This window comes from Pelecanus crispus, chromosome 5 (genome assembly GCF_030463565.1).
Source record: "Pelecanus crispus isolate bPelCri1 chromosome 5, bPelCri1.pri, whole genome shotgun sequence".
Taxonomy (NCBI): domain Eukaryota; kingdom Metazoa; phylum Chordata; class Aves; order Pelecaniformes; family Pelecanidae; genus Pelecanus; species Pelecanus crispus.
The window spans coordinates 40,145,819-40,161,074 of NC_134647.1; the positions used below are offsets into that span (position 1 = coordinate 40,145,819).

Below are 15,256 nucleotides of genomic sequence, written 5' to 3' on the forward strand. Positions count from 1 at the left end.
CGCTAGCAGCGTTTTTATAGTACCCATCACAGCAGCTTCTGGGTTCTGGCTTAGCCACACATATTTGCAGACACACAGGAGCTGATAGCGTCAGACCCCTTCATGGGCAGACAGAAGGAAGAATGTGATGAGATGCTAAACAATAGGAAAAGAAATAAATTAACACTCTGTATTTAATAAAAAAAATAACAAGCCTAGACAGAGCCATGAATCTCAACAGTTGCTTCTGTTCACGTTAAGAATTCGACTCCGGATCTGTATTTTCGTTGGTGGCTACGATTCAGGGTGCCAGGACCATTTGGAAAGCACAACCAGTTTGTCAGACACTTGGCTGGCTGTGCACGGGCCAAGACAGGTCACACAGCGGACAAGCGAGTTGACAGTGCTGGCCCAGGAGCTACCCTGGACCAACACAGGGCAGCGTGGGGAAGGTTTACCTGCACCTTGAAGATCCCCAGCAGATATTGCCCAAGGAGTAACATGCTTCCACCAGCACTCCTTGATCATGAAGGGAAGGGCTAGGGTCAGCACGTACCCCCAGACACAGCCCCATATAGCAGGCTGTTAGGAAGAGAACAAGACCTGCGTTAGAGAGGAGGAGGAGAAAGGTCTTCCCAGCTACTGCTGATGCTACGCAACCAAACAGCAGGAACTATATATCTATTTTGCAGACTGCTCAACAGTTTAAGCAAAGAGTCCCCAGACCTGTCCGTGACATTCCCAGGGTGATGGTAGACTCCGCCAACTCCTCCAAATGCTTTCCTCTACCATTAGCATCCTCCACACACAACCCAGGCTGAACTGCTGCCAGCTGGCACCCATCCACAGTGTTACCTCTGCCAAACCTGGAAAGCACTCCACCTGGAGAGGTGAACCCCGCATCCTGGGCGTATTTTTGGTACTGGGGCCTCTTGCACCTCATAATCTCTCACCAATGGGGCTGGGAAGGGAGCAACGATACTGTAGAATGGCAAACGCCACTTGCAGCCATGGCTGGCACCCCATCACAAGTGGGAGTGCCCCCATGCCCACCCAGGCTTGCAGGCACCCCTGCAGCACCCAAAAACTGCCAGAGGGGCTTATAAGGTTCAGCAGGACCAACAAGAAGGACAGACCCCCGCCCCACATAGCAAGGAGGACTGGTGCAGCCCCTGGGCATGGGGGAGCCACCCCACATCACCTCCACAGCGCTCTGCTCTGCCTAACGAAGGGCAACTTTGCTGCAACCATGAAAATGGGATAGCAAGCGAAAAGGATATTACTGATCTCGAGCATGTGCGTGGGTCTGGGTTACTCTGAATAATTTAAATCAGGCTTCTTTTATCTCTCTCCTGCTCCAGAGTTGCTACCGCTGCCATGCACATGAATCAGACAGGCTTCCCGGGCGGCTGGAGGTGGGGTGCCTCCTGTACAATGGGAGCTGAAAGGGAAATGCTAGAAGACAATTTAAAGAGACTCCTTAATCATCCTGGACTTCATATCTTTACCTCTCATCTCCACGTGTGATACAGCTGAAGGATGCTCCCCGCAACTGAAGGGGACGCAGGCAGAGGCTGCAGGAGAGCGGGGGAAGCTCTTGGCTGCTGCCAAAACAACGAAGGGGGAAACAAAGCCCCAGGCCGGGATCCATCCCTACCATCCTCCAGAGTCCTGGCAGGGGAGCCTCTCCAAACTCCTTGTACATGGGTGTGCACGTGTCGGTGAAGGGCCTGTTGACACCACCTGCTAGTCACACCACAGATGACAGCGCGTGTTTTATACAGCAAATCAATCACAGGGATGTGGGCACAATGGGATGTAGCCACTCATGCCTCCAGCAGCTTTGGCAGCACTCCTGCGAGCCAGCCTGCGGCAGACGGGACACGAGGAGCAGCCTGGTAACATCCCCAGCAGGCCCAGGCTCCCCTGGAAAAGGGCATCATCTGCAGCCCTCCTCCATTACAACCTCCCCCAAAAAACACTTCCTGGAGGGGTCGCACAGCACCTGGCACACACGGAAGCAAAGGGCAGCTTTACAGTCCATCCCTGCGCCAAAACAGGAGCCTGCATTTCCGTAGCACGACTCTCCTGAACACAAGTGGTTATTTCAAATTATATCTTTCATATGAAGCCACCAAAAATAATACCTAAATTAATGGGGCAATAGCTAATGTACATATATTTGGCTACAGCTTGCCAAACCCAACTCAAGGATTAATTGTATATTAATTCTCTTCTATGTTTGTTTTGCAGAAGCTAAAAATTTAACTCAAGCAGAAGAGTATCAGCTTGCAGAGTCTTTAAGTTTCTCCAAGCCAAAAGCAAAGCCCAAACTCCAGTGCAGAGCTGATCTGGGCTGCTTGCTGGTGTTGAATTGCTGGTAGGGAAAGGATGAGAGGAGAAAGAGAGGTTGAGCAAGTGGGGTTTTCAGTTTATTTTAGGGAGAGGAGGTTGGTGGTGTGTACAGCAGAGAAAGAAGCATCTTAGCCCAGTTATTCTGCCTGTTGCAATGCCCTGGACAGCTATAAAAATAAAAGAATAGGGCTGGGAGGAGTATAAAACCCAAGTCAAAAACCGGCTGTGGGGAACTAGCAAAAGCATTAGCTGCTTGGAGAGCTGAAGCTGCTGGGTTTGTAAACAACATTAAAAAAAGGCTGTGCAAAAGCCGGACAGAAAGAGCATGGCAAGGAAGAGGTGGGAGGTGGGGAGAGGGCTCGGGGTCACCCTGCGCTGCTCTGCAGCTCCGCCGAGGTCTGGCAGGAGGGAGCAGCCGCCGCAGCGCAGGTGCAGGGTGGCTGTCAGCCACCCGGGATTATTTGCATCCCCGAGTAGGCAAGCGTGGCCAGGCGCAAGGGGGAAATCTTGGCAGAAAGGCGGGAGGGAGGCAGATGGGAGGCTGGTGGCCATGCAGGCAGCTTTTGGTGGGGAGGAAAGGGGAGGTGTGAGCAGGGTCCCTACGCTGCCACGTTGCATCTAGCAGAGGAGACGCACCAGGAGCAGCTAGAGGCTTACACCAAAGAGGGCTCGGCAGAGGCATGAACGGAGTGGTACCGTGTCCTGTATCTACCAAAAACGTGTTGAAACCAGACAGGATGTTGAAAAGGGGTTTTCGAGCATCCGAGGAAGGGAGCCACAGAGGCCGCTAAGGGCAGTCTGCAGAGCTACAAGGACACACCTGCATGACGGACGCCCGACTGGGACAGCACAGGAAAGCAGACGCTGCAGAGATGTGGATGCTCTCCTATCAGCGTATCGCAAAGCGGGGAAGCAACTGAAGCACAAAAATAACGTAACACCTCTAAACACACTTATGCCAGAAAACACCGGATGCCTTTTACCTACCAGCTGGGAAGCTCGGGGAGCGGTGGGGTTGGGATAGAGCTGGATGAGATTATGTTAGGGACTACGCGGCATGTGATATTTGTCCTCAGCAGCGGGGACCAGGTACCAAGCACCCACGCACTGTCCCACACATCAAGGGATGGGGGCAATGTGAACACCAATTACTGTAATAGCAACTGGCACTCAGCTACTCACCAGAGCTGCAGCATGGGCTTCCCATTTCACTACCCACTTCTGAACACAGGACAGGTCTGGAAGACCCCGCAAATCCATGTTGCTCCTCACCTTGGCAATCAATACTCCCTGGCCATTTTGAGACCAGTTTAAGCCACTGGGATTATTTCAAGCCACTGTCTTCTGCAAAAGCAATGGGAAACAGCAGAAGAAGCTGTCCTCCCGGAGGAGAGCTGTATCACACATGCTTTTTTAGCCTCTGCTCCCAATCCACCATCTGACTTTGGGATCCAACTCGCTTTAAACACGGCTCGGGTTCATCCAACACAGTTGGCGGCTGATCACAACCAGCATAAAACATTTTGTCAACACCAGAAGCATGGCCTGGCATGCTGCTGGCCTCTTGTAACCCACCCAGCACAGCAGTTGCTTTTATTGCTGTGAATGCCCTAGCCAGGTTTACGCAGCAAGTTGGAGGGGTCCTCTTTCCACCTGGATTTGCGTGGCGCGCGCAGTCCTGCCCCTCACGCCGCTGCTGGCACACCATTCAGCTCTTTATGCTTCATTTTCTAATGGGTACGGTCCAGGGACGGGGACACGCAATTACAAATAAATACATACATGTATTTGATTTCCAGGTCTGTAATTACCTGGAGGCCGCTTTGCCTCTTGCCAGCCAAGGACAACACGTGCTGGCAAGGCTCTCCTGATGCAACTCACTGCAGGGAAACATGCTACAGGGCAGCTTTGCCCAGCAAACCACCCCCAAAGCCCTGGGCTGGTGTAGGGCTGGACTGCAGTACTTTCTAAGCACGTTTGGGAAAACCCTGCCTCCACATAGGCAAAGCCACCCTTTAGCCTTTCTTTCCGGGGACTCCTGACAGGCACTATTCCACATCCTGCTACCTTTCTGCTGAGCTGGGACCTTACTGAAGCCTGTCAGCTGGGAATTAAGATACCATTTTGCTACAGAAGAGGATGCAGAGCTGTGCTGCCAGGCCTTCAGGAGCCGTACATACCATCACAGCAAACTGCTGAGAAAACTGGACAAGGCAATACCCTCCTGTCTCTGCTCTCCCCTTCCTGATATGTCTGTTGAGACTGCAGGCTCTCTCCGTGCCCACGTCTCCGCTGAGCTCTGCTGCCAGAGCTTTCAAGAAGGGTCTGCTTAGACTTGTTTTGCTATAAAAGACCAACAAGCTTTAAAAAGCAAAAAAATAGATTACTTTTTTTTTGTTAACCAGAAGCAGCTCCAAATGCCTAGGGGCCAGCAGCACGGTTTGCAACCAACTCTTCCCATGGCTGCTCTGGCAGTCCTGTCCCCTCGGAGGGGTCTGACTCACACTTCCTCCAAGGCTATAACACAACCAGAAGAAAAAATACATAAAGCCCAAACCCCCAAAGTTCCACCTGCCGCAAAGTCTAAACGTGATTGTAAGGAAAGCGGTAAGTATGGGCTGGTGCAGGTTTTCACCAAGCATGCACGTACGTCTGCTGACAAAGGGAAGATGGGGCTGTACGTCTTTGCCGAAACTGCAGCGGCTGTAAAGCTGCCCACCACGGAACACCGACCCTGTTAAATCGCAGGCAGATAGCTGCCAACATAGCCGTGGCTGAGGGTGCTACAGAGGCACTACAGAGGTAGATGAAAAAAGAATTTATAAAGCAGTGGTAGATAATTTTTGAAGGCTGTTGATTGCGGTTTGAAATAAGTTTCATAATCATTTGGGAGAGCTATTGCAGGGAACAGTGCAGAACTTTGGTCATGTCTTCAAAAATAAATAATCTGAATTGGTTAAATAAAATCCAGGCACAAGAAGACAATTTACTGACTGTGAATTGCTAAAAGCCTGGGGATTAGTCAAAGATAACTCTCGTTTACCAAATGTGTTTAACAGAACAAGAATGCTTGCAGAAAATTGTTTTGTGGTATACTAACTGTGTATTTTATTTTGAAAATTGAATGCAAAGATGCTATTAAGAAATAAGAACTGTCCACAATACAAACTGTCAGCTTTGCCAAGTGAAACTAAAATAGGTTCTCACTTCTGAGACCAAACAGTCATTTGCGATATGAACCAGTGCATGATCTGAGCTCTTCTCAAGATTTTTTTCTGAAATCCAAACCAGGGAAATAAATCTCAGCTCTAGCCTTGATGAGACTCAAGACATACACCAGCTCAACTAGCTTATCTAGTTTCACGGAGCAAGTCCCAGTGCAAAAACCTGGCCCGTGCAATTAGTTGAAGGATGTCAGTGGGTTGGGAAGCAGCAGGAGATGGAGCCCGACCTCTTCCCGCCACCCCTGCCGACTTGCTGGGTGAGCCTGGGCATGCACCAGGAACAAGGGAGCTCTCAGGGCCTGTTTTCCACCCAATTATTTGTCTTTCCTAGTTCAATCATGCTCTTGGAAACTGCAAGTGCCTTTCCCTACTACAGCACCTACACCAGGGGAGAGCCTGCCTTGGCCACGACAGTGAGGTGTTACTCCAGCAGCAATGCGCTGCATTAACCTAAGCCTCATTTCATTGCCAAAGTTTGTGGTGGTGGGACTCCAAAGGCTGAAATTACCCCAGCGTACATTTTCTGCGCGTAGGCTGAGCCTCAGAAACATAACAAAGAAAACTATCTATCAGCCCACAGTCAGAAACATGTTGTCTTTCCCGGCACTCAGGCTTGGGCATACTTTTTCCTCCTACCGAGCGCTCCTTTCCTCTGCCAGAACTCCTGTTGCGGCCACGGTGCAGGGAAGCACCGAGCAGCAGGAGCTGAGCTGATGGAGCTGGAGGGTAGCACATGCAGAGCACAACTTCATGCTGCAATTGCTCACCCTTGTTTTGGCCACCCACAGGCAAGCAATAGCCAGACTATAACAAAACCAGAAGCAAAAATAAAATACGTAAAACTAAACCAGCAGATTTGTTCTCCTGTTCTGCACACATACGAAAATGCTAGGAAAAAACCCACTGGTATATGCAATCCCTTCTTAGACGAATGAAGCTCGTCATGACCTCAAAGCCATGCACTCACTTGCAGGCCTGGAACTTTAAGTGGTTGAGCATTTCATTCAGGTGATAGGCAGCCGTTTTTAGTCTTAATCGGCAAATATCAAGAGAGCTAACTCATAGACATAAAGCAAATCTACTTACAGAATAAATGTCTAAATAAATGAGAGATGGGATGCTGGTCTTTTAATGTTCCTCTGCAAGGTAAATAAAATTATGGGGTTTTTTTTCACTTCATTTACAGTATTAGTTTATTATTGCATGATAAAAAGGCTCAGCATTCCTAGCTCGCTAGGTCTTCCCTCTGTCCTGGAGTTAGAGGCTGCCCAGCTAACCTGAGCACTAACGAGAAGGCAGGCGGGCGGCACACAAAGTCACGGTATTCATCAGCCAGCCGCACAGATAACCCAGGGGTACGACAACTGCCTGCCTGAAGTCCCTTTGGTGAAGAAAGAGGGCAATTATTGCAACAGAGATTCAGGACAATGGGAGCAGGCTGGAGGAGCATCATCTTGCACAATGAGTTCACCATATTTAAGTCCGAGAGAGACAAATAGCCTTTCTTTTAGTTATCTCCCATCTGCCACCTTCATTTGGCCATTTAAACCATTTTTAAAATGATAAAACAAGTAATACTGCATAACTAATGAATGTCGAATTATCGGCGTAAATATGCCAACATTTATTTATTTATTTGCCTCACCAAGAACCTGTTCTCCTCTGTTTGGTTTTCTATTTTAATGACTACAATTTATCATCTTAACTAGACTTCCAGTTTGCTGGGTTTTTGTTTCAAGTTCTGCTTTTTGCTGAGACATCTGCAAGAGGGCAGTCTCAGGTAAGAGAAGTAATAAAACTAATAAAAAAGCAATAGTAACTGTCACCAAAAAGCACAAGTGACCGAATCACCTTCATTTACTACACAGTACCCTTCTTTCTTCCTCTCATTTGCTGATTTTAGTGCCCACTTTCCACCAATATTTTACTCCAGCTTATGGCAGCTCTCCACAAGGAACGTTAATTCCCTAATTTCCAAATAATTTGCTTTCCCTACCTACCAGCAGGCAGCATAAGAAGGAAGGAAAGCCAAAGCAGGAGAACCATCCATGATGAATTTGAGCCATGCACGATGGCCCCGTCAGGGCTTTCAGGAGGCATCTGCAACTCCAGTGATGCCCGAATCAGCGTGGGGATCCTGCCCGCACAAGAGGCATCTATCTGCCGCCTGTCTAACACAGTGGGAAACATTAGTCCAGCTGCACCAGGGCTATATATTTCACAGCACAAGCATATGTGTTTTCCCCACCTGTCACAACTGTGAAATGTATAGATAGCATTTACTTCCTAGGCATTCCTCGCTCAAATTAACAGGCAACCTGTTAGTCTGAGTGCAATTAGCACCCCAGACTTTACTCCAGTCGTATCTGGTAGCTGAATTTTGCTTGCAGATCTTTTAGCAGCCTGGTGTACACTTTGAGTAAATATAGGCCAAAGTATAGAGTGGAAATCCTGTGAAATCCCCAACAAATTTAACATGAAGCAAAGCTAAACGCGCTGTTGGAGAATTGGCTTTGCCTTTGTTAGAACCCATAACAGAAAGTTCACATTTTTACAAACTGAAATTGAGCGCTAGGTTCACCCGAGACCCAGCAAACTGAACGACTGAGTGTAACACAACCTGCCGGGGCTGACTCCTGCCACCCTCTTCCTGCTGCCGGATATAAACCTGCCACTCCCTCTGCATGCTTTTTATGAAAATGCCAGTTACATACAGACACGCATCTTGAAATATGACATTAACATTTTGCAGAAGCATACATGAGCGATGCCATACGATACGAGCAATGTAAGCCCTTACATTGGGTTTACAACCCTTACAACCCTGTCATGGCTTGACTTCTTCTATTGGAGAGTACGACCAGCACAGCCTGCAACCATGCTGCCGCAGGCTGCCCTTTCTGCCGTGGCCCTTATACCTACATACCAGCTTCCTCCACGTGGCAGCCACATTGTCTGCAGCATCCTCAGATGCCCACCCGAATGCACTGGATCACTCCTTTACTGGGATATTTCTTCAAACGTAATCAGTTTTGGAATGCCAAATAATGGTGGGCTTAAATTCTTTCAATTCAGCATTCACCTTTCCCTCCTTGTGGTTGCTAGCGTGATAACTGGGAACGCACAAACCACACTGAAATGTTCCTTCACAAACCCAAAAGCATGATATTTACTCAAAATCTGAAGTAAGGAGGGCTGAGGGAATACACAGCCTCCATGGTGGCAGGACTGCCTTCATCTATCATGGACCTCCTCCAGATGCTGGAAATTCAGTTAGGCTCACAACTCCAGTCTCATACACGAAGAGGGTTCTATGTTCATTCAGCAATCATCTTTTTTTTCTTAAACACTCCACAAATGTTGCCCAGGGTTCTTCCCTTGCTTAGTCTATCAACCAGTCCATATATAGCATTTTATTAGGATTAGCTTCTCCAAGCCTCCAGTCCTTGTATGCGCAATTGTCTGACCTCCCTAAACCTTACCTGCAAGGCGTCACCTTTCTGCATAGTGACATGGCTTTCTCCCCTGAGTCCTGGATCAACCTAAATGACACATACTCAGAGCATCTGTCAGAGCAATGACACTGCTCTTGTTCTCTGCACATCTGTGACATTTTATTATCCTCTTATATTGCAGCAAAGCTGGGGGGAAAGAGACCTGCCCTTCTCCAGCCTAGCATCCGTGAGAAATGGATTCCCATGAGAAAAGGAAAGTGCTCACCCGCAGGAAGGAGAGGTCTCGGTTGTGCTCAATGCTGGTGATTTCCAGGTTGCCCATAACTACCTCGCAGTTCTCATAGTACTTGCGCAGGGCCCGATACTGCTGCTCCAGGTCAGAGAGGGAGCTCAGCTTGTTCTCGGTGCCAGCACACACTGCAAGAAACCACAAGACACAAAATCAGAATCAGTACGGAAGAGGGGCACAGGAGCAGAGAAGGAAATAAGGTTTGTCTACAGGTATACAGGTAATTGTAACAAAAAAATTGAATTATTCACAGGATGGGGTCCTGAAAAAAAACCCAGCACAAGTTACTTGAATATCAGCAGCAGAGGTGGGAAGGTACAAATATGGTCCACGATAATCTCAGCAATTTAAATACATCTCACCAAATGGGATGAAGTGCTGGTATTACTGCCAAATGTGCAAAAAGGCTGAAAATGCAGAAATACAGGAAAAATGCAAAACTAGTTGACCCCAGAACCTAAAGGGCCAAACCCAGCTCCCAGCAAAGTCCTTACTAGTTCCGCCAATGACAGAATCAGACACTGAACAGGGATGCGCCAGTCACGGACTAAAGGACATAAGGCTGGAAAGACCCGTGCATCCAAGCTGACCTGGGTAATCCAACATTTTCCCTACTCAGCTGATGCTCAGAAGGGTCTGTCAGACAAGCCAAGAGCAACCTGGCCAGAAGGGCTTATATATCCAACGCCGTTTTCCCCATCACTTTCCTTAAGACCCTAGCTCTTCCCAGCTCTGTGCAATTAAACAGGAGAAAGACAACAGCAAAAAATATGTCGTCTTTCCACAACTCACCAGACTGTGATCTGAATGTATGATGGAGATGTGTCAGGTGAGTTAGGAGTTCATTTTCAGAAGATGTCCTTTAATATTATACTACTCCGTTCTAAATTTTGAAGTCCAGTTCAAAGCTACTGCAGAATCACAGCTCTGCTCAGTCTATTACCTTGCCTTGCATCAAGCAATGACAAAAATGAATGCGGAAAAGAAACACAGAAGCAGCATTTTACAACAGCAGCTTTTCACACAGCTCTCAGCCTACCAGGACAGCAATGCTACTTAAATGGTCAGGTGTGGGGCTGGGCTTTTTTTGCATGCACTTACTTTTCCTGATTACCAACACTTCATGGGTTGTTCTTATCTGCAAGCAAATGAATCTGAATATATCCAAACTTTTGAAATCGGCATTATATTATGCAAAACATGAGCCAGACCAGAATAGCATTTCTGGAGTCATTCCCATTCCTGGATTAGATCAATACAAACAAAACTCTCCATGACTGGAGGCATAATCAGTAAAATTGGCTAAAAAATGCTCTTTTGAATGATGCGGGTCTTTTTTTAAATATCAAAAGTAATTAGGTTTTTGAGCATTACTATTATTGACTGTTTACTTACTACATAACCTCCTCCGCCCCTTGTTGTTTTGGTTTTTTTTTTTAATAGAAATGGCAACAATTCTCATCTGTGTTCTCTGCTGCAGTGTCTCTGCTGCAGAGCAATCTGCTCTTGTGCCAGGGCAACTGGAGCTTCAAGCAGCCTCTTGGCGAAGGGCTTCGGGAGGCAGCCAGGAACCCACGAACTGCTCAAAGTTTTCTCTCAAGGAAACTCCCTCTACCCTAAAAATGGCAGCAGGAATCTGTTCCTCCGAACCACAACTCCCCACCGAAGAGGAATAGCAGGGGCTGGTTTCATGGTGAGCCATTCACGGGAGGAAGGTTTTATCAGATAATTTTTGGATTTTCTGTTTCCAGCAGCTAAAAAGCATGGTCCAAAGCCAAACAGGCACTATGTAGGACTGCTTTTCCATATACACATTTGGTCTAGATACCAAAGGAAGTATTCTAAGGGATGTGATTTTTTTATTTCTTTCTATGATCTGGTAAAAGCAAAATTTCAAAGTCCTCACTAAGTTTAAAAACTTGAAATATTTGACATATATTCATAATGTGTTGCAGAAAAACAAAACTGGTTGGTTTGCTCAGGTTTTAAAATAAAAACTACCACCTCATTTCAAGGCTTAAAGCACAACATTCATATTTTGAAAGTTTTCTTATAAAACCTTACCACTTAGAGTAAACCATATCAAAACAGGATTTGTTTATAATATTTTTAATAGCCATTTTTGGGGATTCACAAGGTGGAGACAGGGTCCCACTGAGACCTGACAGAGCTCTGCTGGACTGGGAACACCAAAGGATTAACCACTGCTGCTAGGGGATGGTACATCTTTCTTTTTGAAGTACAAAGCCCTGTCCTAGTTCGTATTTAAGTTTTATTCAGAACAACCTCGAGATCTGCCATACAAGCATATCCACCCTTCAAGGAGATGCACGCCTGTCCCTGCCAGAGGACTTCAAAAATGTTTGCTACCAATCACAAAATCAGTTTGTCTGCTTTTTCCTTAAAGGCAGCAGCATCTATAATAACAAGATTGACTGTGTTTCCAGCTGAATAAGTATTATTCTGTCTTAAGGCTCCCGAGAACTAATAAATAATTTCTGTTCCATTTTGCAATCAATGCTAAGGATCAACATAGCTCAGAAAACAATTCCAGCAGCTCAGCTAATAAAGCTATATACTGCAACACTGGTATTTCATGTTGCACACCCATTAAACATTTCACGAAAGCTAATTTAGCCATTTGTTGCTGTAAGGAGGCAGAACACCTGGAGCCTGCTCTTGCAAGACGATTCAAAAGGGGTGAAGCCAACCCAGATGTAAGCTGGGGCTGCAGGTTTTATTCAAATAAGATTAATTTTGTACAACCAAACCATTGTATTAACTACTCCCAGCTTTTGATATTGCTATGGAAATCAATTCTTTCAGATGAATAAAATCTTAAAACCAAATTTAGGAGAAATCATGTTGATCCTTTATAATTTATCTCATAGTAGCTCCAAGCATTTAATTTCTGTCTTAAAAAAAGAAATCCCCTCTGGTCCTCTGTTAAACAAAGCATCTCTTTGTTCCAGCTCACACCTGGGCCTCTGCTGCCTGCCTGATAAGCGTCAAAGGTACGTGCAATCCAGCTCCTCCCAGCCTGCTCTGCAACAAAATTTGGGAAACCAGGGAAAATCACTACCCAGCGTCAATCCTCCCAACCACTGCATGGCCTGCCTCAGCTTTTGCAGCACTGTGCTGTCCTGACAGGTCATCTCCCCTCAACAAAAAAAAAAAAGAAATTGGTTACAGATTGCCTCAAATCAAGTTGTATACCGAAAATGAGACTATCCAACATCAATCAGGGGGTGCAGCAGTGCAGATTTTTTGCCATCAATATCCAACCAGCAGTGCATCCAATGCAGAAACAGTACTCAAGAGTGAGAGAGAGCCCCAACCTGGGGACCAAGTTGAAGTCCCAAAGTGAACATGGGTATAAACCATGGATCATTAACCCATAGATCATTAATAATCCATTATTATAATAAGCCATTAATCTCTCTGTGTCTCAGCTTTACAGCACAGGTTTTGAACATATACTTTTGATGCACCTAATAATCACGCCAGATTCAAAATACAAAAGAGAAAACTACAAAAGTATTTGAGAAAAGGAAATTAGATAAATAGTCACTTGCAGGAGAAGAGAGCTGGGACAATACCTCCATCCTTTGAGGGGAGTCCTTTAAAACAGAGAGATTAGATATGCTGTTGGGTTTTTTTTAAGGCAAAATACAACTAATAGGGTAAAAAGCCATTCCTGCCATGAGGGAGACTGCCACGTACAATTACAAAGGTGCTCCTGCTTGCCCACACACACCAGGGAGCCAAACCTGGGAGGGACGCCGGCCAAAAAGCAGGCTGTGAACTGGTAGTTAAAAATAAGTTTTATCCCCACACTTTGAGCCACAGGAGGCAATTCCCAGATGCTTCAGGGCAAACATAATCGTTCTGGGTCTGATTTGCCAAAATAGTTAAGAAGCACTAAAGTAACCGCACGTGAGGTGGCAGCTGAGCAGGGGTCACACGGGAACCCCAGTCCCTCTGCCCCCGAGCTCGATGCAGAGCACAAACATATCCCCCTTACCCTCCTGCTCATCTCTTGGAACAGCAACAGGCATTTACGTGTTGCAGCAGCTCTTTAAGTGCCAAAATAATACATATTTTCAGGAATGCTCCAGCCGTATACAGGCATAAACATGAGCACAACAAAATGTATTTCCTTGTCATGCCATGTAAAACCACCACAATCTATATTTCATAAACTCTCTTCAAAGCACATTGTTGTATATTCTTAGACACATTATTTTATATAGCCCCAGAAAACGATGAGTGGCAAGCAAATAAAGACTGCGTATTAAAAGCAGTCCCTACAGCAGAACCTCTCCTGGTTAACAAAAAATGCTAATACCCCTGCCTCTATGAGAAGTACTCAGCCCTTAATTGGTTTAGTGGTGGACTTGGTAGTGTTAGGTTAATGGTTGGACTTGATGTTCTTAAAGGTCTTTTCCAACCTAAACGATTCTATGATTCTAAGTCAAAAAAGTACCAGCTTAAGATCTGCCTCCAAGTCTGCAGCTTCTCGCACTGTTGGGCATCTCTGAGCACATATACACCGAACTTGCTCGGGAGGTTTTATAGAGGTGTCTCAATGAGGGAAACCCTTCAGCGCCATTTAAATGCAGACCCAGGAAAATCTGATGTACCCTTACATGTTCCCAGATGGAAACCCAAGCGAGCTGTTGACTGACAGCCTGTACCAGGTTACCAGCACGCCATGAAGCTCTCAAACACATCGATCCACCAACACGCGCTTGGCCGTTCCCTCTTTCCATATTCTGGCAATGAACCTCGCAGAGCATGCATGAGTACGTGCCCAGAGACACCCACCAGCAACGTTATCCCGAAGCTGAAGGATGTGAACTGTGCCATCTGGGAAGACCCAAACCAGCGGTAATGGTGATCAACCAGGCTGCCAGCCCGTGGCTGCTTCTTATCTACACCCCCAGCAGGGGCAATTTTGGGTGCGTGCTGGGGCAGAGTGCTGCTTGGCCATCACAAAAGTGGATTTCAGGCATTACTCACACATTCACACTTCACATTCACTTGTTTACTTATTACCAGCTAGATAAAGTGACAGAGAAGAGCTTCAGCTCTTAATGGCCCCAATTACAGCAGTAATAATCATCTGTATTGAATTGAATTTACGTTTTTCATCAATATTTATGCACATGACTTGGAAATTAATTTTCCATTGACTTTTTTTCATAACAAAGCCAAATTATTCGGATGCTCTCTCAAAGGCAGCAAATACCGGAAGTATTTTAAAACGTCCTTCAGCTTCTGCTTTTTAGGCCATTATTTTGCTCTGCTCTGTTGATGATAAATCTATATGTTAAATTAAGAAATCACATTTGACTCAATCTAGTTCTGTTTCTTGTAACACTAATGGATTTTATAATCCTCCCAGTTCAGCAGATGAACTAACTTTTGGAAGGAGGTCAACTTGTTTCATTTCTTATTCAATCCCTCTCCGGATCTGCCTACATTTGGAGTTATTCAGGAGGAGTGAATCCCATCATCTCCGGCATGGTCTTCCCTGCCTGAAATACTGGTGGCTTGCTCCTCTCCCAAAGCACATTTGGCAAAGCAGCGATGAGGCATCCTCGTTGCCAACAATAAGGGAGTCATGTCTAGCATCTGGGTATATTCTTTCGACTCATAAAATATTTATTATTGTCTCTTTGGCGAGGACACCGTCTCCCATAATATTCTCCTTGAGAAGCTGGCAGCTCATGGCTTGGACGGGCGTAGTCTTCGCTAGGTAAAAAACAGGTTGGGTGGCCGAGCACAGAGAGTTGTGGTGAACGGAGTTAAGTCCAGTTGGCGGCCGGTCACAAGCGGTGTTCCCCAGGGCTCTGTTTTGGGGCCAGCCTTGTTTAATATCTTTATCAATGATCTAGATGAGGGGATTGAGTGCACCCTCAGTAAGTTTGCAGATGACACCAAACTGGGTG

General features: G+C 46.3%; 1 protein-coding gene across 1 annotated transcript in view; it reads right to left on the minus strand.

Annotated features, from left to right (window-relative positions):
• ERBB4 (erb-b2 receptor tyrosine kinase 4) overlaps positions 1–14,074 on the minus strand; it is a 429,738-nt gene extending 415,664 nt beyond the window's left edge. The window contains exons 1-2 of the mRNA XM_075710522.1: positions 14,050–14,074; positions 9,279–9,430 (exon numbers count right to left, since the gene is read on the minus strand). Of these exons, the coding sequence (XP_075566637.1) occupies positions 9,279–9,430; positions 14,050–14,074 (177 nt within the window). The remainder of the gene's footprint in view (positions 1–9,278; positions 9,431–14,049) is intronic.
• Between the last annotated feature and the right edge of the window lie 1,182 nt (positions 14,075–15,256).